Source organism: Neolamprologus multifasciatus, chromosome 23, assembly GCF_963576455.1.
Source record: "Neolamprologus multifasciatus chromosome 23, fNeoMul1.2, whole genome shotgun sequence".
NCBI classification, from domain to species: domain Eukaryota; kingdom Metazoa; phylum Chordata; class Actinopteri; order Cichliformes; family Cichlidae; genus Neolamprologus; species Neolamprologus multifasciatus.
Genome location: NC_140460.1, coordinates 1890563 through 1917147, shown reverse-complemented (window position 1 = coordinate 1917147; position 26585 = coordinate 1890563). Strand labels below are relative to the sequence as shown.

The 26585-nt window shown below is 43.8% G+C and overlaps 1 protein-coding gene across 1 annotated transcript in view; it reads right to left on the bottom strand.

The window, feature by feature from the left end:
• osbpl9 (oxysterol binding protein-like 9) overlaps positions 1–26585 on the bottom strand; it is a 46785-nt gene that overhangs the window by 3473 nt on the left and 16727 nt on the right. Inside the window, exons 4-24 of the mRNA XM_085151286.1 lie at positions 25760–25836; positions 22452–22547; positions 22035–22082; positions 21003–21032; positions 20863–20913; positions 20336–20374; positions 15322–15412; positions 14557–14661; positions 10961–11120; positions 10676–10785; positions 10430–10548; positions 10231–10316; positions 9963–10143; positions 9745–9829; positions 8468–8578; positions 8325–8388; positions 8095–8235; positions 7922–8000; positions 7736–7827; positions 7513–7648; positions 436–5186 (exon numbers count right to left, since the gene is read on the bottom strand). Coding sequence (XP_085007412.1) covers positions 5112–5186; positions 7513–7648; positions 7736–7827; positions 7922–8000; positions 8095–8235; positions 8325–8388; positions 8468–8578; positions 9745–9829; positions 9963–10143; positions 10231–10316; positions 10430–10548; positions 10676–10785; positions 10961–11120; positions 14557–14661; positions 15322–15412; positions 20336–20374; positions 20863–20913; positions 21003–21032; positions 22035–22082; positions 22452–22547; positions 25760–25836 — 1976 coding nt within the window. The 3' untranslated portion in view covers positions 436–5111. The remainder of the gene's footprint in view (positions 1–435; positions 5187–7512; positions 7649–7735; positions 7828–7921; positions 8001–8094; positions 8236–8324; positions 8389–8467; positions 8579–9744; positions 9830–9962; positions 10144–10230; positions 10317–10429; positions 10549–10675; positions 10786–10960; positions 11121–14556; positions 14662–15321; positions 15413–20335; positions 20375–20862; positions 20914–21002; positions 21033–22034; positions 22083–22451; positions 22548–25759; positions 25837–26585) is intronic.

Below are 26585 nucleotides of genomic sequence, written 5' to 3'. Positions count from 1 at the left end.
TTTTTTAATTAAAATCCTCATAAAGTTTTATACACCCACTAAACACGCTGCATGGCCAGCAGCAGGAGCCGTGCAGCTAAGCTAACCGGCCCAGTTTCTCACAGCCTTTGCCCCGTCTTGTCAGGAATGTTGCCTTTACTTCACATCGACTCAGATGTCCCTAGCAACATTATGTCATCATATGTAAGCGGGACTAAACTGCACTGAGGCTGCTTTTAAAACAGCATCTAACGATCCGCAGGCCAACACGCGATCTGTTGCACGTGCATGAGGCCTGCTAGGCTAACGCTTATTAGCTCTAAAGAGCTTCCACTTAAAAATGCCATCGAGTACAACGTTACCTACATGATAGGTTAACAGTTATTACTGCGAGCGTACAATGAAGTCAAAAACCACGAGACAAACACTAAAGCTGAAAAACTCCAACCAACTCACCTGCAAGTCGTCCGAGGAATGAGGCAGAGAAGCGGGCGCGAGGCGCTTTTATAGAAGCTACCGCACAGCCTGATGGGAAAAACATGTCTGGCTGAGCAGCGCCCCTGCTGGACGAGTCGGTCTGTGAACACGCAACGTGTGCGACATGTTTTTGTGTTTTAACTGAATACTTGTGCCCTGAAAAAACTCTGCTTTGATTAATTTGTAATTATTCAGCTGCTCCCTTTAGGACTTCGCTCCTCTTCTGTCACACCAACCACCTGCATCTGCATTTCCACCTTCACTGGGAATGGATGGAGCTAGCTCCACATTCAGTTTTCATTTTTTTTTGTCATATGCAAGTTAGCACAGGGTCAACTTTGCAATGAAATGTGTTTGACGAGCAGCAGTCACTCAGCAGCATGGTACAGTAGGAGAAAATATAATAAAATATAATAAAATAATAGAAAAATAGTAAGGAGCAAAACATTAGAGAGACGTGGTAAAAGAGAAAAGATGACTAAATATATATGTATCTATAAATATAAATATATGTACACTAGTGATTAAATAAGAAAATCTTGAAAAGAAATATGACAGGAGGGCAGATGGGATATTGCACAGGAATAAGCAGCAGAAAATTACAGTATTGCACTTTAAATATAAATATCAATAACAATAAAGTGAAGTGACCAGTGCAGATTTAAACAGAGTACTTGTGAAGCTGCAGGGTCGCTTCTGAGTGCTGTGTTGTGTGTGTTTAAGTGTTGTGGTTGAGGTGTCGTACGGCTTGGTGGTAAAAACTGTTTTTAAGTCTTGTAGTCGAGCAGACAGACTCCTGTAACGTCTGCCAGATGGTAACAAGGAGAACAGCTGGCGTGCTGGGTGGCTGTGGTCCTTGATGATGCTGTGTGCTTTACGGAGGCATCGCTGGAGATAAATGTCCTGAATGGCAGGAAGCCTCGTGCCAGTGATGTGCTCTGCTGCCTTCACCACCCTCTGTAGGGTGGTGATCAGCATCTTTTGTGTATCAACGGTTCCTCCTCTGCACAGGTCCAAACCAGCTCAGGTTCAACTGTTCAACCTCAACACTACCTTCCACTCCACCTTCTGTGCTGCCGTCTCCATCATCACACTAGTAGCTTGTAAACCTTCCCTTTCTGTCACAAATCACCCCTGATACTCGCCTCCACCCACTCCACCCTGAATGCACTCTCTTCTTCACCTCTGTTGTGCGCCGTTTGTTGCTTTGGATGGTTGACCCCAGGTATTTAAACTCATCCATGCCTCTACTTCTCCAGGCTCACCTCCACCTGCTGCCTACTCTCACTACAGATCACAGTGTCTGTGAACATGAGAGTCCTCGGAGACTCCTGCCTGGCCTCATCTGTCAACCTGTCCACCACCACCGTAAACAAGAAGGGGCTCAGAGCAGCATCACCCCCTGCCTTGAACCCATCTCACTCCTATCTGATAATGAATACTGAGAGAGACTCCCTTCTCTGAATGTTTAGCATTTAACATTCTGTTGTTTCTGCATACCATACCTGTAACCAAGGCAGTTACCTACCCCCTGATGTTTTTGACATAATCACCTCTGTATTATTTGTCTTACTGTTTCATCTTCTCACCCTACAGGCTGTTGGTGCCGTATGTTTAGTCTGTTTTTAGCAACCACATGTAAATCATACCCTGCACTGATTGCTGTCTCCTCCTGTTCTCTCGTGTACCATCATAGATGGCAGATTTCTTCAGTGGTTCAGGGTCAGCTTACCTTTCCAGACACTCTCTGGGCTTGCAAGCCTGTTTACCAGGATACTTAATGAAGAGAAACAGGACTTGGATTAATTTCTTCATACTGCATCACCCTCTTCATACAGAACCACAGCTCCTCTTTATCACATGCTTGCTCTACCTTTGAGGCACAAACAAGCACACAGGTACAAAAACTGTGTTACACAGTGTAATCAATACGTAAAAAACTGCATTATCTGAGGTGAAATTTTAGATCCCAATGTTAATTTTCACTATTATGGATTGAAAAACGTATTTTTACATAATGTAGGAGTCAAAGTACCCAAACTGATCCAAAAACTCCTCACATTAGTCTGTTTGCATCTTAAATTGATGCAACTTTCTTGAACAACCTCCTCCTGCTTGAGCCTGCAGGCACACTGTGTCCTGCATTATTATTTAATCTGCAGGTCCCGCCTCGTGTCAGGTCCTATTTTTAAAGTCCCTCCACACCTACACAAGTGTTTTTGAATTCCCTGCCGATAAAGAGCGCAGTGAGGTGGAAGAAGCGCCGAGCTCTTCTGAGAATAGAAAGATGTCAACAAACCGAGTGTGCAAATATAGACTGGAGCGCTGTAAGCATTTCCACCACGCTAAGTTCACCAAAGGGGCAATTTAAAAGAAATTGTTTAATCAAACAGAGCTCAGATATTTTTGATAGCTGGGTGTTTAATAAATAGTTATACGTTTGATCCTGGAGGTGACAGGATACGTACGCTAGGCTCAAAAGCAGTCCCCTGATAACCTACGAGGCTGAATAAACAGACTTTGTGTCAAACATCTCTGGGGTTTAGAGTCCGACTGAAAAATAGAAAACACACAGTGAGCAGCAGGTGTTTAGCTGGAAATGCCTCGTTAATGCCACACGTCAACTGTGTGATACCATCATGTCCACATGGACCAAAATCCCTCGAGGAATACTTCCCACACCTCGGTGAATCTACCCACAAATCATGAACAGGCGGTCCAACACGGCACCGGCGTGATCTGAGGGGAAGCATGACAAAAAGCTCACAGGAGTAAACTCATGGAGATTTAATATTTTGCATCAATAAACAGGAGAATTGGATACAATCAATGGTTATGATGAGAAGGAAATAAAAAATACATTTGTTTTGATTGCTCTCTATCAGGCAACACTGAGCAGAACTGAAATGAATGGCAAGGCCTCCACTCGGACTTTACAAACACAAAACATGGAAAAAAAAAAATACAAAGAAATTTCTTAGAATCCTTCATGTTGATTATTTTCAAAAGGCATTTTTGTCCGATTCTGATGAATTCAATTCAACAAGCGTGTCGCTGGATTTGCACCAACTACATGCTCGTCTCTGCAGATCCCATGAATATATGGCTTAAAGGGTCTCACTGAACACAATGGCCAAATATTTAGGAGATACAATAATCAAATCACAAAGATTTAAAAAAAAAAAAAGAAGGGGGTCAACAGGGGGGCTGTTTTGAGCTTGCTACCGCATTTTCAGGCGAAGATAAATATATATATTTTTATTTCTTCATCTCATCCAACTACCATTGCATTCAGATCCAACCGATGCAGCTGTAAATAAGAGAAAGAACGATGGTTCAACAAAGCTGGGGGTGTGCAGCAGGAGAAATATGTGGTTCTGAAACGTGGAAAACAACCAGCAGAACAACGTCTGGACTGTAGCAGCACTGTGAAAGTGCACCAGTGTTTTTAAAGGCCGTCTCACGTTTTCGCTCTTCACACTCCGACAGCGTGCGAGCGAATAACGAGGCGCCCCACTCTGATCTGAAGGGGAAACGAGGATGTGTGATGTGCAGAACAAAACCAAACTTTACGTCCTCTTCGTGGACCTGCTGTCCAGACAGACAAAAGTATGTAAACAATCATTTGTTCATAAATGCCTTCAAAACCTTCTCAGAAGACTGTTTTGGTCTCTGTCCAGACAAAAGTCCCCTTCAGCCTTTTCTCTAAACCTTTTTTTGGCATAATGGACAGAATTTGTCCTCCCACAGGCAAACTTTGTTATTTCTATCAGTATTGCATATTTAAATCAGCCACGACTCCCGAAATCAGCGTTTAGATGCTATGGCTTTCTGCAGGGCTTCGTTTCTGGATAATACTCGAGACACAGAACAGCGAGTGATCCAAACGGGTGGCAAAGGTAACTCTGAAATGGGAACGAAAGATTAAAAGGCTAAATGGAATGACTCCTAAGGATGTAAAGGTTCAGGTTCAGATCCTCAAATATGTTTTTACACTATTGCTGCAAAGAAAAATAAACAATAAGAGCATTAGAAATAAAAAAGAATATATATTTATATATCCATCATATGTATATCTATATATAAACAGTTCTAACTAGTTGCAGGCAAGCAGAGATTTTCCTCTCCCGCCCCTTTAAGATTCATCCGTTCCACCGTTATAAGGCTGTCAGACTCTGGGTGGGGGCACCAGCTTTCTTTCCTCAGTCACCAGATTCCCTGAGATGTAGAGTGCCGTTTTATTTCTCGTGCTATTACTTGAGCCGACCACAGACCCCCACCCCCCCTGCAAAAAACTATAGATGTAGGGAAGGAGTGTTGCTCTGGCTCATCCCGTGGAGCTGCTGAAGGGTGTGGACGAACGGGAGGCGCGTGACCTCTCCACTCTGTGCTGCAGAGTCTCATGTTGGCAGGTGGCGGGTATCGGTGGATGAGAGACTGACCAAATAAGGAGAGGAGCTTTACTAATATTCATGTTACATCTTTGATGCTTTTCATTCATTTCCATATTGTTTTACAGTCAAATGCAAAGCAGTGTAGAGATTCAATCGTCAGTCATTCCAAGGCTTGAATAACAAGTGGTTTCTGCAAAAGAGTTCTTATGAAGACTCTGTTGTGTGTGCATTCTTGATGCATCCGAGCGTGGCGCCGTCTTCTCAGTGCCTCTGGGAGGCTAATCTCTTTAATAGCGGCTCGTCGTAGACCCAGCACTCGCCGTCCTCATGGAATAGCTACAGAAACACAGAGCGATGAGAATTATTAGACTCGATATCTGAAGTATTTCTGAAAGTAAAATTACAGTGTTGTCACTGATCTCTCTGAGATGTGTGGAATTTAAAGTTTGCAGTATGGAGAAGGCTTCGTTTCCATTGCCACGACAGTTATGGCTGTGATATGTCAAATACACCGTTTACTTTCCTTAGTGTCCATGACGACGACACAAGCTCAGAGAGACACGCGTGTTAGCCTCTGATGGCTATTTGGTTCCGGGAAAGTGCAGGATTGATGCACAGTATTGATGCACAGTATTGATGCACAATATTGATGCACAATATTTTGCAAATGATGCAAGAAAACTGTTTCCACTAAACTAGTAACAACCTCGTTTCACCACTTCAGACAAAAAGCAGACTGCTGAATATAACCAGGCTACAAAACAGGAGACACTAGCAGATAGTGACGCCTGACCCAAACACATCCGCTAACTAGCTGCACTCCACAAGTCAGGAGGATCAAACGGTCAATAGAAATTCCTGATGCCTGGTCAAAAAGCTTGACCTAATATCCGGTTGTTGCTACTTTTCCTTAAAAGTTCCACGGAAAACATAACCTGGGTGTGTTTTGTGCAATGAACTGGTTCTTCTATAATGATTTTCTACTCTACATTAGGGCTGCCACGATTAGTCGACTAGTCACGATTAAGTCGACTATCAAAATCGTCGACGACTGATTTAATAGTCGACGCCTCGTTTGAAGCTTTGTAAGATCACAAAAGACGCAGGAATAAGTAGTAGGATTTAAGAGTGTAATAACGGACTGAAACAGAAGATGGCAGCACTGCACGTACAAGGATGCCAGCTGCCGTTAAACCCCGAAGAAGAAGAAGCTGTGTCCCAGAATTCATAGCGCAGCCCAGCTCAGTTTCCAACAATGGCGGCAGCTAGTTAGTTTTAATATTACTCTTATTATTCTTTCTGGGTCACAAAATAAACGTTTAACATATTTTCAGGCGAGAATGTAGCTGTGTAAACCTCAAATATCTGCTCAGTTTATCAAGACACCACATATTTTCAAAAGCGCTCCGACGTTTTCGGAGACGTCTGTTACCCACTAGCTCGATAGCTAGCCGGGGGCTAGGCTAACTAGAGCGGGTGAACTGTCTTTCGCTACTCAGGTTAAACATATATAAGTCACTTAGATAACTTAAAAATGTTATTGTTTGGCTTTTTTTCAGTATTTTATTTGTTCCTGAGTAAATCGGTTTGGCTGAGATTAAAGTTATAGTTTTTACACAGCTGAATAAACGTCAAGCAGACAGCTGACTATCAGAAGTGTGAGATGCTCGAGAATTTACTCCGGTGTCCTGTTATATTTTAGATAGCAAGGAGTTTATTAAACTTCACCGAAACAATCTGCAAATTTCATTAAAATTTAATAAACTATCATCTTGTCTTTATTTTTAGTTAGCACATACCTGAAACACTTACAGCTGTAAGCTAATGATAGTTATATAAGAGCAGATGCTGCTGGTGCAATAAGCTGTACGTTTTATGTCCAATGGATGATGATCTGATTAGTTGACTAATCGCAAAAATAATCAGTGACTATTCGACTATCAAAATAATCATTTGTGGCAGCTCTACTCTACATACAACATGCCTCATTCACCCAGTCACACCCGTCATACAAGCACTTTGTTCCATGCTTAACACTCGCAGTCCAATGGCTGCATCAGAGAAACCTGGGGTTAGCATCTTGCCCGAGGATGTTTGGCATGAAATCAAACCACCAACCTTCCGATAAGTAGATGGCCTGCTCCACCTCCTGAGCTACAGCCACCCCCACCTCACTGGATATATTGCTGTGTCACTACTGCTGCGCTATAACGTTTTGTGGTGATAGATTCCACGTTAAGTGGGTGGTGTGTCATGGATGACAGCAGCTCGTTGGAAAAGAAGGATAGAAAGCGTCCTTCGTGTTGTTTGCACTAATAAATGCTGCTCCTGCCTGAAAGCTGCACTCACCGATAAAATGTTGCTCAGCATTTTTCCTTTTATTGTCATAAATATGATTATTGTACATTTCCTTGAAACGAAGCTAATTTCAGCTGCTCCCTGGTCACTGCAGCGGGTCGCTCTGCATCTTTCTGATGCAACGTACAAGTGATTTGTGTCTCAAGCTGGAATCAAACCAGCAACCTTTCATGCATATTTGTGTAAAACACAAATACGCAGTGTGGCACGCACTTTGGAGCCACACTGCAAATATCCTGACAGAATTTTAAAGCTATATTGCCTATAATACTCAAATCCCATGGTAAGCTAAGGAAATCCTCACCCTGGTCTCCCACTGCTGCTCCTTCTCCTTCCTCTCTCTGGCTTCAGCTCTCTGTTTCTCCTCCAACCGGTGCTTGGCTTCTGTCGCTGCATCGATGTCTTTTATCTTCAGGTTCAGAGTCACATCCTTCCACAGTCTACGGGGAGTAAAAGTTTGAAAGTCAAACATTTAGAGTTAAAGGACCCGTGAGACGGCTGAGGTCCGACACCGATCCTCTCCTCACCTTCGAGACTCGTACTCGAGCTGGTCTTCCAGCTTCCTCACTCTCTTCTTAACGATGCCCATCTTCTTAGTGTCTATGAACACCGTGTTCTCCTAGAAACATATGAAAACACGTTCACGCATGTATTTATTCATTTAAGGTGGTGATTTCCTACATTTTGTGATGTAAATAAAACAAAGGACTCACTCCAGTCGCCCATTTAGCATACATGACTCCGTTCCACTCTCCCTCAATGGAGCAGAAAGACTTCTTGTCGTTTGGTGAGCTGCAGGGACAAAACACCCAGATGTCATCTTGTGCATTAGAGAGCGGACTCTCAGTAATCCTTAAATAATGTGACATAACCACATGGCTCTTACAAAATCTCTGCAGTGATTCTGTGCTTCTTTCCACCATAGAAGGGTTTGGTGTGGAACACGATGTTCGCGCTGTAGCCCGACTTGGAGCAGGAGATGTTGCACTCTCCGCCAAGCTCCACCCACGGCACAGTGAGGATCGACCTGCACAGACAGGCGTAGGTCAGCAAAACAAAGTAACGACCGACTGAGCGATGATGCAGGCGAGCACAGGATGCATTAATGGCACCTACCTGCCATATCCGTTAGGAAAGGTGAGAATGTAATGCTCATCGTGCTCCAAACATGACACGCAGCCTGGAGAGTGGTCAGAGGTCACTTAACACAAAGATTCACTGAATCACACTTAGAGAATATAAGGCAGAGCTTAGTGTACCTTGGCCGATGTTGTGGACACCTATGGACATGCCCAGAAACTTAGATTTAGTCCAGATGTGAGCGTTGAACTGGATCTTCCTACTTAAGCACTCGGCGTAGAACGCAGAAACTACAGGCGAGAAACGCAGGAAATAATGAGGAGAAACCAGCAACACATCAGCGACCGTGCAGAAAATAAAACCAAAACATTTTTGCACAAATAAGACTGATTATGACATCCATACCTAACATGTCATCTGGTTAACGTTTTTAACATCAAATAAAAAAAACATAATTTTACAGTAGGGCTGCTCAATTAATCTAATTTTAATCACGATTACGATCTGGGCTTTCAACGATCATTAAAAATGACTGAGCCGATTATTAGCCCCTCCCTCGTGCTTTACTGTCGCGCTGCTCCGTGTGGCAAATCGAGCGCACCTCTCTGCGTTTCGAACACGCGTCACAACAATTAAGAGCAGCGGTCTCCAACTTTTTTGTGCCACGGACCGGTTTACGCCCGACAATATTTTCATGGACCGGCCTTTAAGGTGTCGCGGATAAATACAACAAAATAAAACTAGTACCGGTACCGAAAAAAAGAAGATTTATTCATAACACACGTGAAAAGACCCAGGAAAACCGAGTAAACGATAAAAACGATAACAAAATAACGCTGAAAACTGATAAAAACCCTGAAAACTATACATTTCACACCTGAGCCTCAACTCTCGCGGCCCGGTACCAAACGACTCACGGACCGGTACCAGTCCGAGGCCCGGGGGTTGGGGACGCTGATTAAGAGGACCCGAGGGAAGCTCGGAAAGCTAAGCAGAAGTTATTTGGAGAGGAGAGTGACTGCTGTTGGTTGAAAAGAGGTAAAAAAAAACTTGAGTGGTGTGGAAACATTGTGGGTTCGTGGAGTCAGACGTGGATCAAGTAGACACAGTGTGTAAACTTTGCTACAGTGTCGTAGCTGCACCACAGAGCAACACTGCAAAGTTCACTAAACATAGATGTTTACATTTTTCATTTATTTCTTATATTGCAAACATTTGCACTGTTATCAGTATTTGCACATTTAAAGTCATTATTCAACACATTGTTATTGTTAAATAAATATCATCAAATAATCGAGATCTCAATTTCAGTGAAAATAATCGTGATGATCATTTTTGCCATAATCGAGCAGCCCTACTTACAGCGGTTACTTTTCTAAAGCCTCCGCCACACCCTCTGGATCTACATGTAATGAGCAATTCTGCGTTTACACTCAAAAGAAGGTTAGACACTTACTGGGCGGGTGGTGAGAGACCTGCTCTGCCACAAAAGACACGCTGTTGGATGAAGCCCAGGGAACCGGGCCTTCTGCTACCGTCTCCTGAAACGTGCGAGAACGAAGCACATTGAGAGCAGGATCGTGATTCTTGGTTAGAACTGCAGATCGACGATTCAGGAACTTGTAAAAGTAATCATTGAAATTATTACTGGACCGCAGTGACAAACGGTCTCACCGTAGGTGGCGAAGGCTCCTCTGTCTCGCTGGGAAGATCCCAGTGGCAGTAGAAGACTTCTCCTAGGATTGGGTTGTACGGTTTCTTGGCCACTGAGCCTTTCCTTCCGGCATGGAAAGCCGACAGGTACCACCTCACCACCTGCACCATCCGCTCCCTGGCCTCTGGCTGCTCAGCGATACTAACAAGTAAAAGAAACAAGTGCTGAATGACGGCCGACCCTCACGCCAGAGCGTGCATGCTGATAAACAGCTGAAATGGTACGTACCTTACAAATAAGTCGGGGTGTGCAAAGAAATCTGCATACATTTCTAACAAAGACCTTCTTTCTAGGATGAAGGTCGGCAGGACCACCTGGGAAATACAGAGAAGTGTTGTTAAAAAAGAAAACCTCACGCCGACGGCGCTGGAGAGCGAAACGCCGCGATGGAACAATTAGGGCGGCTAAGACGCTACGAGGTCCTGACCTTTGTGAGGTCCATGCCCAGTCGAACTTGAGACAGCAAATGCATGATGACGCTCTTGTGCTCTTCCACAGACTCCCCTTCGCCGTCGTCGTCGCGGTCATCGTGACAGTCAAACTGGTCTGAGGACAAGCAGAGCAAAAGTTTCACCATCATGCAGTAAAATATGATTTAAATAACGCCTCACGCTTAGTGAGGGACAATCAGCTGCGATGTGATCATGTGACTCGCGAGCATTTCCCTTTTTACCCGTGTCTGTGGTGCCGTTGGACATCGAAGAGTTGAGGGACTCTGTAGTGTTGGGTCGTTTCAGAGCCGTTTCTTCATTAGTGGGCGAGGCAGCTGGAGGCCCTGAGGGACTGGGTGCAGGAGGCGGAGCAAGGAAGCAGGAAGCAATAGAGATAAAGGGGATAAAGAAGAAATATAAAACAAGAGGCAAACTTCTCAGATTGCAAATTCTCATGCTGTTGGATTTTTATTCGATCCAAGCAGAATTTCTCTTGCTATAAACAAGGCGGGTGCTGCTGTACTCACTCTATGCAGTGTTTGGGGGAAGTGTTGCTCTGGTAAAACTCATCAGCGTCATAGAATTCGTCCTCACTGGAGGAGTAGGAGAAGTCCGGCACCGAGTGTGAGGGGAGGGGGATGTGAGCCGGGGAGGCGACGCCGCTGCTGGGGCCTGACGGGCCACTCCCTAAAAAACATACATAAAAAAATGTAATCGAACAGTGTGCCTCGTGCCATCAGCCCACTCATACATACATCTGTCATCCGCCTGTCTGTTTGGTAGGAGGAGCCAAAATGTCTCAGTTGATGCAGAAGCTCGCCGGCGCCTGCCCTCATGATGCCATGGTGATGAAATCAACATTATATTGTTCGACCGGAGCCCCCGTTTCCCAGCTCTGCTGTTCAGCAGGATGTGCTCGGCACCATTAAGCCGCCTTAACACAGTGATGACTTTCTCTGCAGAGCGTATCGACAGCGCTCTCAAGCATGCAGCCCGTCTCCTTATTGCACGGCGCAGCATTTTAATACTGCAGCCTCAGCAGCGAAGGCAAACAGGCTGCAACCTCTGCTTTCTGCTCATTTTAACTCGCGTTCAGTGGCACGCTTTCACGCTTTTAACAAAACAAATGAGCCTCAAAATGCTCCTAAAAATAGCATTTTTGTTAACGACCTGTAACCTGTAAAACTGCAGTAAAACAAATTAATGCCACGATTACGTCGATGACAGATTTAATAGACGGGTCGACTGTGTGAGATCCTAAAGATGCAGGAATAAGTAGGAGGATTTAAGAGTCTTCTCTTTACCGGCTTCAGTTAATTCAAAATGCAGCTGCGCGACTTTTAACAGCTACGAGAATCTATGAATGCATCACTCCAATTTTAGCCAAATTACATTGGCTCCCTGTTAAATATCGCATAGATTTTAAAAGTCTTTTGTTCACTTTTAAAATTCTGAATAATTTAGCACCCGGCTATATTTCTGAGCACTTAGATCGTCCAATCACAGGCTCCTAGCACAACCTAGACCGGGCCTTTGCATCCATGGCACCTCTGGAATAACCTCCCTGTTCATGTTTGCACAGCCGAGTCGATCCAGTCGTTTAAATCACGTCTTAAAACTTATCTTTTTACTTTGGCTTTTGATTCTAACAGGTTGGCTGTTCTAGCTTGTTGTGTTGTTACCTATTGTTTGTTGTCCTGTTTTATTGTTTGTTTTAATTGTCTCCTGCTTTTACTGACTGAAGCACTATGGTCAACACTCTTGTTTTAATATGTGCTCTATAAATAAATTTTGATTTGATTGAGTGTAATAACGGACTGAAACAGAAGGTGGCAGCACTGCATCTACAAGGATGCCAGCTGCCGTTAAACCCCGAAGAAGAAGAAGCTGCGTCCAACAGTAATGTGCGATGCCACCGATCGGGGTGGTATCGACGATACTGATCCGATACTTTGTACAAAACCTTTTTTATTTATTGTATCTCAAATTACAGCGTCATAATGATTACAGGACATCAGATTACTTGTTCTTATCAGTTAATGATGCAGAATTCATCATATAGAAATAAAAAACTGAAGTTGTGCGATAGTTGAACACGTTGCCTGCAGCACTAAAGGACTCTGTGAGAGACGTCTGTCTCGCCCTAGCAGCACCTGCCCCTCTCCTCCTCTTCAGTTCGCCTCAACATAAGCTCGTCATATTCTGTGAGATGATTTACTCTGAGGTGTTCGACGAGGTCAGTGATGTTGCCACAACACCTCACTGTCTTGCCACGTTTATCGCAAACCGCGTCTCGGCTGTTTGTGGAGGTAAAACATGACGCCGTTTACACTCAGCCGCTGTTGTGAGTGCGCACGCCAGCGGCTGCCACACATTTATACAGCCGTATTTCACACATGACTATAAAAGGCGGAAGAGGAAGTAGTTCCTTCCAATGCAGACGATCTGAATGATGTAGTTTCTTTCCACTGTGTTCCTGTTAATGATAAACTACAAATTTACCCTAAATTACTAAAATATCGATATTTTAATATGAGAATTGATTCTAGAACATAAATGACTGATATCTGAGGAATCGATATTTCAGGATCGATCCGCACATCACTAGTGTCCAAATTCAGGGGCCGCATCCTTTGGACGCCACATTAAGAGGCCGATCACGTTACAGTGACGTGACGAAGGCTTCGCAAATTCGAAGACTCCTCCAAATAAGGCCGACAAATATGTCCTCCTTTTCCCCAGAGTTGAAGGATGGGTCGGGCGTGTCCTTCGTGGCCCAACCGATCCCAGAATTCATAGCTCAGCCAATTCCAGTTTCCAACAATGGCGGCAGCTCCTAAGTTTTAATATTACTCTTATTATTCTTTCTGGGTCACAAAATAAACTTAACATATTTTCAGGTAAGAATGTAGCTGTGTAAACTTCTAATATCTGCTCAGTTTATCAAGACATCACATATTTGTAAAAGTGCTCCGTCGTCTGTTACCCACGAGCTCGATAGCTAACCCGGGTTCAAGGCTCATTAGAGCCGCGAAAAACACCAGACTCCCGGCACATAATTTTTAGATCCCCGCGGTCTTTTGCTACTCAGGTTAAACATGATATATAAGTCACTTAGATAACTTTAAAATGTTATTGTTTGGCTTTTTTCAGTGTTTTATTTGTTCCTGAGTAAATTGGTTTGGCTGAGATTAAAGTTATAGTTTTTACACAGCTGAATAAACGTCAAGCAGACAGCTGATTATCAGAAGTGTGAGATGCTGGAGAATTTACTCCGGTGTCCTGTTATATTTTAGATAGCAAGGAGTTTATTAAACTTCACCGAAACAATCTGCAAATTTCATTAAAATTTAATAAACATCTTGTCTTTATTTTTAGTTAGCACATACCTTAAACACTTCAAGCTGTAAGCTAATGATAGTTATATAAGAGCAGATGCTGCTGGTGCAATAAGCTGTATGTTTTATGTCCAATGGATGATGATCTGACTAGTCGACTATCAACAAAATCGTTTGTGGCAGCTCTGCTACAAATAGACAAAGTGTCTAAATGTCATTTAAAGTAATTGTTTGAAGGTCAAGAATGAAATGAAAAAAAAAGGATCTTTTTTGGCCACTGGGGGGCAGTGGCATCAAATTATGTAAACACATTTCACCCAAATCACCTTCTTAAATCTACTATTACATGTCCATGCTACTGTACTGTTCGCTATGTGATTGTAGTCCATCGTTTGGTGGCTCCTGAACAACATCATAACAAGCGATTTAAATAAAACCCATCAGGGTCAAGTTTGGCTGCTTAACTCCCGATAGTGTACAAAGAGTCTGAGTATGAAATCTTGAACTTTTCATCAACAGATCGTCAGCATCATACCTGGTTTCCCTGAGGTTACCATGTCCTCAGGGAAACATCCGACTAATCAGCTGTTCCACTTTCCTCTGTCCACTGTTTACCATTAAAAAAGGTTGTGTGCAGTTTACAGATCACACGGCTACAACAACAACAGAATAACTAAACAGACTCTAACCTGCTGAGCTGATCGGCAGTATGAGGAACCCGTTTCAATAACATATAGCCATTTCAGCAAAAATTAGTCCAGTTCATGACATTGAATTGAATTCACCTGTGCTGTTGGGAGTCGGGGTCTGCAGACTGCCCATCACTGTGACGACGGGACCAACAGGTAACGTGGAGGGTCGTTGGTCTGATTTGCACACCTGAGACGCGTCTTCATCAAACGGAGAGAAAGCAGAGTTAGCGCCGAAGCCTCGAAACGAAGCCAGACCCCATTAAAAGCAGCGTCTCATGCCACGTGGCAGGACGCTGCAGACAGAAGCTTCATCTGTGAGCGGGGATTACACCGTCTATTATAAGAGACCAAAATTAGAACGGCCTACTTTGCACTGCTGATTTTCATAGCCTTTTTTTTTTAGTCTAGTCATAGTCATCTGACTAAAATACCCAAAGATTTAGTCAGAGTTTAGTCAAGACATGTGAGTATTTTTATTGACTGGATAAACGATATTACCCCACAAAACAGGAATCTGCTTCAACACAGATCCTTAATTTAAAAGAAGGAGAAGAAGAAGAGAGGAAATAATGCTGCTAAACCCTGTGTGAAGGTGTACCTTCAAATACTGAGAGAATATTAAGAATATTTATCAATACTGGTGATGTCACACTAGAACATGTTTCCAGTTGCAGCTGAAACATAATTTCAAATGTCATCTATGGACAGAACATCAACAACGGTTCTGCGATTCCAATCCCAACCACAGGGGGCGCTGCTGTCACCTTTATATAACACCAACAACCTCTCAGCATGATGTCTCAACACAGTAAGTGACAACTTTTAAATGTCTGGCACATGTTGAGGAGGCAGATGTACCTGGGGGTAGTGTTGTCTGTGTTGGCATTGTGTTCACCGCTGGAGTGTCCAGAGGGGGCTGGTAGATCCCATCCACTGGGTTGATGGTGCTCTGGAGGAAAACAAACAAACACAACAATGCCCTTTACAACAAAAAACGACATCAGAGCTTTGCTGCAACAATCACAAACACAGACCCACTGCCTGCTTACTGGTTTAGAAAAAACTAAATGGAAAGCAGTTTGGCTTTTAGTTTGGAAACAGTCCTACTCTGCAAGGATCCTCCTGTTCCTTTATCCTCTCAAACCCAGAAGGGGACCAGTATGACCTGATCACAACTCTGTGTACCTACGTGAAGAGCCAACTAAACAATGCATCATCCAGCCGGCGCAGATCGATTTCCTCGCACTCGATTTCCTGGAAAGAGCGGCGTTGCCAAGCTTAATTAATGCAATCAATATGAAACCAACAACACAGCTTGAAACGCAAACGCTAGGAGTAGCTCTACACAACTGCTAACGTTGACTCTTGAACTCTGAGCAGCCTGTTTCTTCTTTAAAAGGGCCTGGGGGGGGGGGGGGGGGGGGGATTAATAAACACTACAGTAGGTAATCATTTGTAGAGGCCGTGACAAACGCTGCATGCATACAAACAGCGGCCTGTCAACACGATGTCATGTGGTCACAGCCCCAACGACCCATCTGACAGGAACACCGGCAACCACACGAGATAAACCAAAAATATCTCGCCCCTCATTCCCCAACAGCTCACCGCCAGGAAACATTTAGTGACATCATAACTCAAACCTGACCTGCAGTTTCTGACTTTTACACCGTTTCTCTATTTTGAGATAATCTGAGCTCAACAGGAACGCAGCGACTTCGTGTGACGGCTGTGAGATTAGGCAGAGGTGTGACGTGAGGTTTTTACTGAACTGAGTTATAGGAATTACTCTGACCTTGTTTTTCTCCGTTTATAGGTCAAGATAACTGACGATAAACCTTTATCTAAACGCTAAACAAAAAAGATACAGTCAGAGGTCAAGGATTTCCCCTCCTATCTCTAAACTTCCTGCGTCTGTTCTTTCTACTTCTAATGGTTCCAGCGTCCACATGCCTTCATAAAAGTAACTCGACGGCTTCTAATTAGATCCAATTAGAGATATATACTGACCAACCTATGGCTATGCAAGCACGACATGAGAGGAAAAAAGCACGTGGAGAGCAAGGTCATCAAAAAAAGCTAAAAAGGGTTTTAAACTAATGATCAATAACCTCTCTACCCCCCCAAGTGAATGCAATATTAATGCAATGAGCAGCTCTCGCAGCAGTGCAACCCCTGAGTCACCCACAGCACATAAATTATTTTGACATAACTACTGAACATGCTTCTCGTGAGCTTGGTTTAAATGATTCTTGCACTTTGCAGATATTCCCCAGGCAGTGCAGTTTGACAGGGTCAAACGTGCTGCTGACGCCTTGAGCATCTTAAAGGCCTACGGTGCATGCATCACTGCTGTGCAGGCATCACTGCTGTGCAGGCATCACTGCTGTGCAGGCAGTGACAGACATTCAGCAGAGGCACGATTAGTGGAAAGCCTATGGCATACAAAGGTGGCACGTGCAGGTATGTGCATAGGCAGAGCTTTCGCTGTAAGATCAATGCAGTCCTGTGAGCTAGCCGGCTTACGCGGAGGTCTTGCTTAAAGTGGGAGGTTGTGTTGTATTAAACGATCTACAAACACTTCTCGATCCTTTGCTTTTTCCAAAGATGGATTGGCTTCTTTTCATTTAGCTGCAGGTTTCTGTTTATCCCTGAGTCAATGTTTTCTTTTGCTCTTTAGGCCTCACTTTTCTGCCTCTTCCACCTTCTGCTGTCCCATCTCCTCCGGGTGCAAGTGTGATACTGCAGAATCCCAAATATATGCACCATTTCATGATACAGTCAGACTGATCGATAAAACCCCCCCACAGAAATAAGAACAACATGGACATGTGTCTGTAGGTTGTCAGTCATCCAGGTCATAGTCGTCTAAAGAAAGCGATTTGGACTCGGAGAGTTCCACGGTTCCCTCTCTGGCACCTCAACCCACACTCACATCTGAAAATCTGAAGCTCACATGACAGGACGAGGCGAAGTCTCAGAGTGGTTTAACCCCAAACTTCTGGTGGTAATGGCTTTTTTCAGTTGTCTCAGACACACAGTGGATCAAAACTCTCTTAACCGTTGACATGTGTTTAAAAAAGGGCAATGTGACCCTTCTGTTGCTCTTAATGTAGTGATATCCACCTTTAGTTTATTCATTTTATTTATTTCTTTTATTTCTTTTGCAGGTCAATAATTAGTAGTCATTAGTATACATGAGACACAATCTGGTTTTAGGTCATAACAACTGCGTCATGTTTTATCGCCTTTTTAGGTCTGGTAATTTTTAGAGCAGTTTTATTTTGAAAAACTGTTAACAGGAAGCCTTACTGCTGAAAGCTTTAGTGGTTCAAAACGTGCGTAAATCCTGTCGTGGCCTTCAATAGGAATATCTGCAGAAGCCTAGGAGTGCTTTCTGCACGGCTTTCCAGCTATTAGTGCTCAGCGGTTCAATAAGCAGGCAGTGTGAGAATGACCGATCAATGGTGATCAATGGTGACTTCGATTCCTCTAATTAGTAAGTGAAGTGATGGGCAACGCTCGTATACGCAGGCATGCGATCACACGTGTCCCATGTGCACTTACACTAGTGCATCTCAGAACACCGAGTATTGTGTAAAGGTTTATTTTTCATAATTTAAAGAGATAAACTTTCATATATTACGTAAAGTGAGATATTTCAGCCTTTATAAGCTATAAACAGCCAAAAATTCCAGTATGTCAAATTATTAGAAGGCTTCCTCAGATCAAACAAAAAGGATCTCCATGTGCCAACTTCTACACTACACTGAACATCATCCGTACTTTTGGGTTTTTCTCCTATTCCTCTTGAACAATGGCAGACGCACTCTTGTCCACAGTGTGGATAAAACACAGTGGATCAACCAACACCAGCAGACGACACGGCACCCTAAAATCACCCTAAAAATGTGACCACAGCAAAGAAACGAAAAGGGAAATAAACTGACTTTGTTCATTAATAAAACTCACAGTCTGGGCAATAGGGCTGCCACAAACGATTATTTTGATAGTCGACTAGTCACCGATTATTTTTGCGATTAGTCGACTAATCAGATCATCATCCATTGAACGTAAAAGGTACAGCTTATTGCACCAGCATCTGCTGCTCTTATATAACTATCATTAGCTTACAGCTGTAAGTGTTTAAGGTATGTGCTAACTAAAAATAAAGAGAAGATGATAGTTTGTTAAATTTAAATGAAATTTGCAGATTGTTTCGGTGAAGTTTAATAAACTCCTTGCTATCTAAAATATAACAGGACACCGGAGTAAATTCTGAGCATCTCACACTTCTGATAATCAGCTGTCTGCTCAGCTGTGTAAAAACTATAACTTTAATCTCAGCCAAACCGATTTACTCAGGAACAAATAAAATACTGAAAAAAGCCAAACAATTTTTTTTTAAGTTATCTAAGTGACTTATATATCATGTTTAACCTGAGTAGCGAAAGACAGCTCACCCGCTCTAGTGAGCCTAGCCACCGGCTAGCTATCGAGCTAGTGGGTAACAGACGTCTCCGAAAACGTCGGAGCGCTTTTGAAAGTATGTGGTGTCTTGATAAACTGAGCAGATATTTGAGGTTTACACAGCTACATTCTCGCCTGAAAATATGTTAAACGTTTATTTTGTGACCAGAAAGAATAATAAGAGTAATATTAAAACTAACTAGCTGCCGCCATTGTTGGAAACTGAGCTGGGCTGCGCTATGAATTCTGGGACACAGCTTCTTCTTCTTCTTCGGGGTTTAACGGCAGCTGGCATCCTTGTACATGTAGTGCTGCCATCTTCTGTTTCAGTCCGTTATTACACGCTTAAATCCTACTACTTATTCCTGCGTCTTTTGTGATCTTACAAAGCTTCAAACGACGCGTCGACTATTAAATCAGTCGTCGACGATTTTGATAGTCGACGTAATCGTGACTAGTCAACTAATCGTGGCAGCCCTAGTGGGCAATGAGCTAAATTTACATTTTACAATATGAGCCCACACAGTTGTGCTAATCAATTTCTTTCAGCAGCATTTCTCTATCGTGTGGAAAAATGACCCACTGTTACCACAGCACTTCTTTTCCTTATATTGTGATATCTCTGGGATTAACTGTGCAGCGGCAGAAAGGGGAATTTTCCTGGTGTGGTCCACTTAAGATTAAAGCAGCTGTATGCGGTCCATCAGATATACGGCTTGAGATTAGAGACGCTCTTACCTAAAGAGTGGACGCTGTCCGCTTTTCCTGACAATCCACTCACACCTCAGGTAATTGCTTCGGCTTGTGCAACTTTTCCTACCACACTTTCCATTAACATGCTTCAAAACAGCTTTGCTGTGGCATAAACTCGATCTTCATCTGGACAGCTGTCGAGTCAGCGTTCTTCCCAACGACTGTGGTTACTAAACTAAGAGTGACGAGTAATTTACTCACACTGAAAATGAAATACTTCAATAATTTGAGGAACTGAATAACTGAGTTATAGGCCATCATCAACAAAATAATAACATTTACATGAATGTTTACCTTTTTGAATAAAATGATAAACTTTTCACAATACTTGACATTTTTGAGATGCACTAATATACACTCAATGTGCATTTTGTGTAGCACCATTTGCACATATACATTTCATGTCTTCATGAAGGAAAAAATCGTTACAAAATAAATAAATATTAGATTTTAGAGGAAAATCTTGATTTAATTAAGAAGAAGGCAGCAGGAGACATGAAGGAAAGCTTAGATCCAAATTAGACTGCATGCACTAAACAGATCTGGTACATCTGCTGGTCTAACAGGAGAGAGTCTATTAAGCGAGAAAAGAAAGTTAGCAGTTTGTTTGATTTCGACTTTTGTCGTGGACAGAAAGGGTCAAACTTACTATAGGTCCGTTTGCGTGTTGCTGTTCGTTACTTTGGTCCTTAAAATTTTAAGAAGACAGTGTTAGACTCATTGTATGTGAAGGTTCAAGAGTCATTTCATAAAAGCATCGCGAGCATCTGCGGTGCAAACGAGGCCCGGGCCTCTCACGCTAAGCTCCAAAACTTTCCCCAAGTTGCCACATACAGCGATCCTTTCATCACACGGTCAAATCCAGACTTGCCACTTCTTTCAGTAGTAAAAACGACAGGATTGCACTACGGCATGAGATCATCCACGTGTGTTTTTTGTTTTCCTTATCAAACGGCTAACAAAGCAGAAACGATTGCTCCACTTCCTGCTGAACAGAACATGTGATGAAACGAACACTGGGCAACACCCTCACCAACCACCGACCCAGATAGCAAGTGTAAGCAGGGAACTACCCCAGGGATGCGAGGTAACACAGTGCACACTCATGTGGTTTCACAAGAACAATGGTTATGAAGAAATGGCAGACTGCAGAGAGCGGACTCGTGCTGTGCTTACCTTGGCAATCTGCAGCAGTACAATACAGTGCTTGATGGACTCTACCATACTCTGAAAGGGAAAAATTACAGAGCAATTAATTAGGAAGGAAGTGACTTTAAACCCAACAGGAAGGAAAATGTGCTCATTCTCTGACTTACACAAGTAGTCTCCTTCAAATGTTCAATTTTCTGTCGAAAGAACAGAAAGAAGTAAAAATGAGGTTAAAGAGCAGAAATACTGACGCCTGACTGGCTTCAGCTCGGGCTGTGAAAGGTTTGATGCAATCGGCACAAGCAACAAGGTAAAGTGACCAAAAGCTGGTGTTAAACTCAAAGAGGAAGTGGACATATAACCTCAGAGGCTAGTGAGACGCACTGAAGGTTAAACGTTTCCACCTCTAATCTTCAAACATTAGCAGATCTGCTCGGAGAACTGAGCGGGCCTGAGAGGAGCTACAGAAAAAGGAAGATTGTAGTTTGAACAATACTCCCTTTTTTACATCATGTACTTCTTAAATTGTCCATTAGCCCGTTAAGTGACTGAGAAAATAAACCACAAACTAAAAAACTGAATCGATTAGCCTCGCAGTCGCCAGCAGCTCGGTCCAAGCTGAGGGCAACGTATGGCGTGAGTAGAGGTGGTGGTAAGTTTTGGTTAAGCTTAAAGCAACGCTGGAGAACAGACGGGTCCTTTGTCAGGACTACTGATCTTCTTCAAGCATCTTTCCCCCATAAAGACGACGTCTGATGACGTCCCCTGAACCATTAAGGAGTTCTGACACCTCAGCATTCATAAATAAAGATGTGGTTTGATGACTATTAGAGTTTCTGGGGTTTTCCAACAGATAGGCAGAGACTTCTAATGCACATCCAGTCGTTTTGGACTCTAACAGGCCTGAAATAAAGCTGAAACCACTCAGTTAAGGAAAGCGCTTCAACGGTTACTCCTTGAAGGATTAATTTTTATTCTTCATGGCTGATAAATAAATATCGAGGGGACTGAACTTTAGCTTTTGAAATAAGAGCATCACTTCTGAAATCACTGCTGCTTTAGGCCAGTTTGGAACAGAAATATCTGCGACACACCGACAGCTATCGGTTTCCATTCGCCCCCTGCTCCTTTGTTAGCAGCGGCTCTAATGATGCTGGACCGGAGAGGCGAGACGCGAGGACAGAGCTGCTGATACTCACTCTGCGTGATTCATCCTCTTTGCAGTCCTTGATCTTCTCATCAAACAGCTGTGTGGACAAGAGATGAAAGAAAGGTTAAAAAACAGAAACATGGAATAAAAGCTATTCCACTGTCAGATGACTGTACAGATGACACCGTGGAAAACTACTGAGAGCTTGTCTAAGGAAGGACATGTTACGTGGTTTCCTTAAGACGCTGGAGACGGTGTCTACTTTCTTTAAATACAGTATCTGGTTTGTCACCACAAATCTAACTCACAAGAACTTCTGCTTTACTGAAAAGTCGACTCAGACGAGCAAGCAAATGCTCGCTGACACAGATTCAATCTATGAATAAAGGATGAGAAGCCACTGAACTCTACAACATCTATATCTACCTCACGCTGTGGTGTGCACCACACTGGATTTCCGTCCTACCTTTAACTGATCAATCAGAATCTGTAGGTAGGCGTCAGCTTCAGCTAGCTTCTTGTCAAAGTCTTGAACACTAGGAACGAATCCCGTCTCAGCCTCCTAAAGACGAGGGAAGAAACACAGCTGAGCATCAGTGCAGTCCTCCACGCAGGTGTTGCCAAAGGTATTTGCATATTCAAAGTAAAGCACAAAACCACAGTCCATAAATCCAAGCTGTGTATTCACATATTTATCTGTTCATTTACCAAAAAACAAACAAATAAAGGGGAAAAAGCCTCTCGTATCATCACCTCCTGCTCAGGTAGGCTTTATAAACTGTTACACAAAACGGTGGAGAGAAACATCAACAGTTCAGGAGAATTTTCCAGCAAGGTAGCGTAGTGAGGGAGACATGAGTACTATTGTTTGAAGGCTCGTCTACATGAAAGGCCAGCAGGTCTGTCTGCTTGCCTGATGGAGGCCAACTCGTTTCAGGCCCCGAAACAAAACTGAAATCAGGACTCATGACCGGAGAGCATTCGGTTCCAGACAGAACGTAACACGCTGAGGTGCACTCAAATTCATTGTTTGTCAGTTAGCTTCCCCCAGACTTCACACACACACACAAACATTTTGTTACATAATAGCCATTAAAAGGTAATTACTAGACTATTGGCAGAACAGACGTGACCAGGCATCTGTCTGCCTGTCTGTGCTCACCCACCAAAGCACCCAGAACAATCCAGTAAGCTGTGACACAAAACCACAAGACAGGAAAACAGGAAAAAAATAATTCACCCTCATTTAATCACCGAGGCTGTCAGCAGCAAGGACACAGAGTGCTCGCGAACACACAACACCCGCCCTACGTCAAGCCAGCGGACTCAGGAGATGACTAACAGTGTGTGTGTCAACACACTTTACCAGTTTACAGCAGTTACGTGGAAAACAACACCTGAAAAGGCGCTCTGTCAAAACGAAACAACTGTCAAAAGTCAAACTCTTATCAAACCGTGGTGGACGTCACTGCTGCTTTGGAGCTGCCGTGTTGCAGAGTCCAGCTGCGTCGCGGGTTTGAGGTGTGTTTTCTTGCGAACGAATGAGCGCTCATAGGAAAGTGAAGAAAAGCCATCAACACAAAGCTGGTCGCCGATCGCAGACGAGTTTAAGCTTCAGAAAAACATATATACTCAGCAGCCATGAAGCTACGAGGGCAAACTTCCTCAAAAGGATCAAAGGTGCTTGTTCAGCTTAAAAGGGGAAAATGTAGCTGTCTGCATGAAGGCCTGAGCGAAAAGAAGAGAAAACAAAGAAGAAAAAAAGACTGTTACTGTGCGTCTCTGGGGGGGTTTCACCCAGACTGGCACAAATCCTGAAGAAACTTGCCGGATAACTCGCTACACTGGAAACATATAAGTGGGGTATTATTCCAGTAAGGCATTGCATCATGATACCAGCGACACAAGTCAGAGTGAAAATGTCGACAGGAAACTAATTTCACAGTAAAGTAGAGATGAACCACCTGAGCCTCGACGTTTACTTTGCACTGTATGAAAACTCAAACAACAGTGACTTTACTTTCCTCCACGTGTATTTAAAGCCGACCCCACCTGCAGAACAGCCCGCTGCCCCGTTACCACTGAGCAAATGATGCGTCCTGTTTTGACAACACACATGACACAGGGGAAGTGTTTTTCTTTCTTTTTTAGAAGCAGAAAGTCAGAGGCAGGTGGTTGGTTTATAAACAGCCACTGTAGTGCTCACTTCTGCCCTGTTCTGGAAATATTCCCAGACTTCCACTCCCACTCGTTTGCAGCGCACAGACTGTCCATCCCTGTGACACAGCAGCAGGCACATTTTAGCCTCCAGAGTTAAATTAAGGCAAAAAAGAAAGAAAAAAAACAACCACCCCGCCCCCCACACCCACAGAGCAGACTTTACAAACAACACTCCCCCCTCCCTCCCCTGTCTATTTGTCTTTCCACGCAGCGTGACCCACTTTAAAAACGCTGCTGTCCCAGTGGCGCTGCAGCCGCGCTTCGTCCCTCGCTCTGGTGCAGCGTCTGTGTGCTGTTACTTACTGGGTGCTGTGCTCCAATAGACATGCTGCAATAAGCCAGTACATCTCTCAGTCCATTTAGCAGAGTGCAAACTCGCTTTCTCTGCCTCCGTCACTCTGTTTTCCCCACAGCTACAAACCGCCAGCTCAGCTGAAGTTACATTCCTCCTCCTCCTCCTTCAGCACCGCAGACAAACAAAACAATTTCCTCCCTTTTCTCCCCACTGCGGTGTGCCAACGTAAACCCCAGCAGCCTCCAGACTGTTAGCGGGGCTTCAGCAGCAGTTATCAGCTAAGCGTTGGGTCTGAGCCGAGTTAATCCAGGACCCTCCCCTGACAGGAAAGCCACACTTCCTCTCGCACAGGCCGACGACAAAACACACAAACCAACAGCGAGCGCTGAGAGGCGCGAGCATTAACAGCCACGACGATTGGCTGAGACAGCCGAGGCAGATGTTTGGCCGATTGAGCAACCGCGTCTCGGATTGGGTAGCTGGGTCATGTGACGCTTCGACAGCAGTGTGCGCGTGCATGCGTGTGTCCGCACCGAGCACGCAGGCACACGCGTCGCACATCAAACGGATTTGCCACCAAAGGGAGAGAGGGAGGGCGAGCGGAACGAGAAAGGTGGGAGGGGAGAGCAAAGCTTGGTTATGAGGACGAAGAGAGGCGATAAGGAGGAAGAAGCGTATCTGGATGAGGATGGGAGGGAGCGTAGCGGAAGGTTTGTTTTGAGAGAGGAGAGCAGGAAAAGCGGTCGAGCAGAGAAACAACTGCAGGGCAGGAGGAGCAATTTCTACACTCATAAAAACAGATATAAACGCCGGTGGGACAAAAATGGCAGCAAGCAGGTCAGCAGCTGAGCGGACTTTCCATTAAACTTAAAAGCCTGCTCCTAAAACCTGTCCAGACTGGCCACTATTTCCAAACACCCTCGGCCTACGATGACGCAAATGTCAGCATTTTTCCCTTTAATACAGACGTGAATTATCTTTCAGCTCGTAAAGCTTAAAGTGCTGATAAAATCCATCACGAGTGTTCGGGTAGAGTTTATGCAAACACAGACTGCAGTGAAAGCTCTGATATTATTTTCAAACTCGTTTACCTCTTCATCTAAACCAGGATCATCTTCAGGTGAAATATGAACTGTGCGACGGGAATTTGTATAAATGGCAGGCAAACACCAGAGGACCCACAAAGCAAACAACTCCTCTGTTAACTGCAGCGGATTAGACACAAAGACACACGTCCAAAGAAGCGCTTGGTTTCATACCCGGAGTTGGAGGGTGTGCCGGAGGATAGTTCCCTCTAAGGCGTGGATCCACTTCTCCCGCTCGTCTGCATCTCGGGCTGAGGACAGAAACAGAAACACACCCAGTGAGCCACGTTTTCCATCTGTAGCCCATTTCAAGAAAAGAGTAATGACAGCACTAAAATGACATGAGTACTGGTGACGCAGTGAAGGACACTGAATATTCACCTAGAAAGTTTCAGTGAAAACATGTTTACAGGTTTATTTCTCTCATTCTGGTAATTGTTCCCTGTGGCATACATGAGAGCTGTACCGATGCCGACAAAATGTCAAACCTTTCCTTCTAATCAGAGTATTCATCAGAGCCTGTAGGTCTGTGTCTAAATTGCATTAACATAAATGTCAATAAAGCCTCTTTGAATTTGAATGAATCTTTATGCATGTTTGAGCCTTCCACTGAATATAATGGAACTAAAATGGGTCTTTGTGCTCACAGTACCAAAAAAACAAATAACAACAAAACTCCGTCTCTCTGGAAATCGTGACCCGGTTTGCCCGAACCTACTAACCTCGTGGTGCGCGGTTTCATAGAGGAACTACACCCACTAAAGGTTTTACAGTTTAGAAGGAAGTGTGCAACTACATGAAACTGCTCAACAACAAAAGGTGCACAGTTTCTTTCTCCTTTGTGTTTTTAAAAGGTGTTTTATTGGCGTTTGAGACCTAGAAAGTGAATTCAGTTCAATTTTATTTATACAGCGCCAAATCACAACGACAGATGCTGAGCGAGAGCTTTAGTGACAGCGGGAACGAAAAACTCCCTTTTAACAGGAAAGAACCAGGCTCA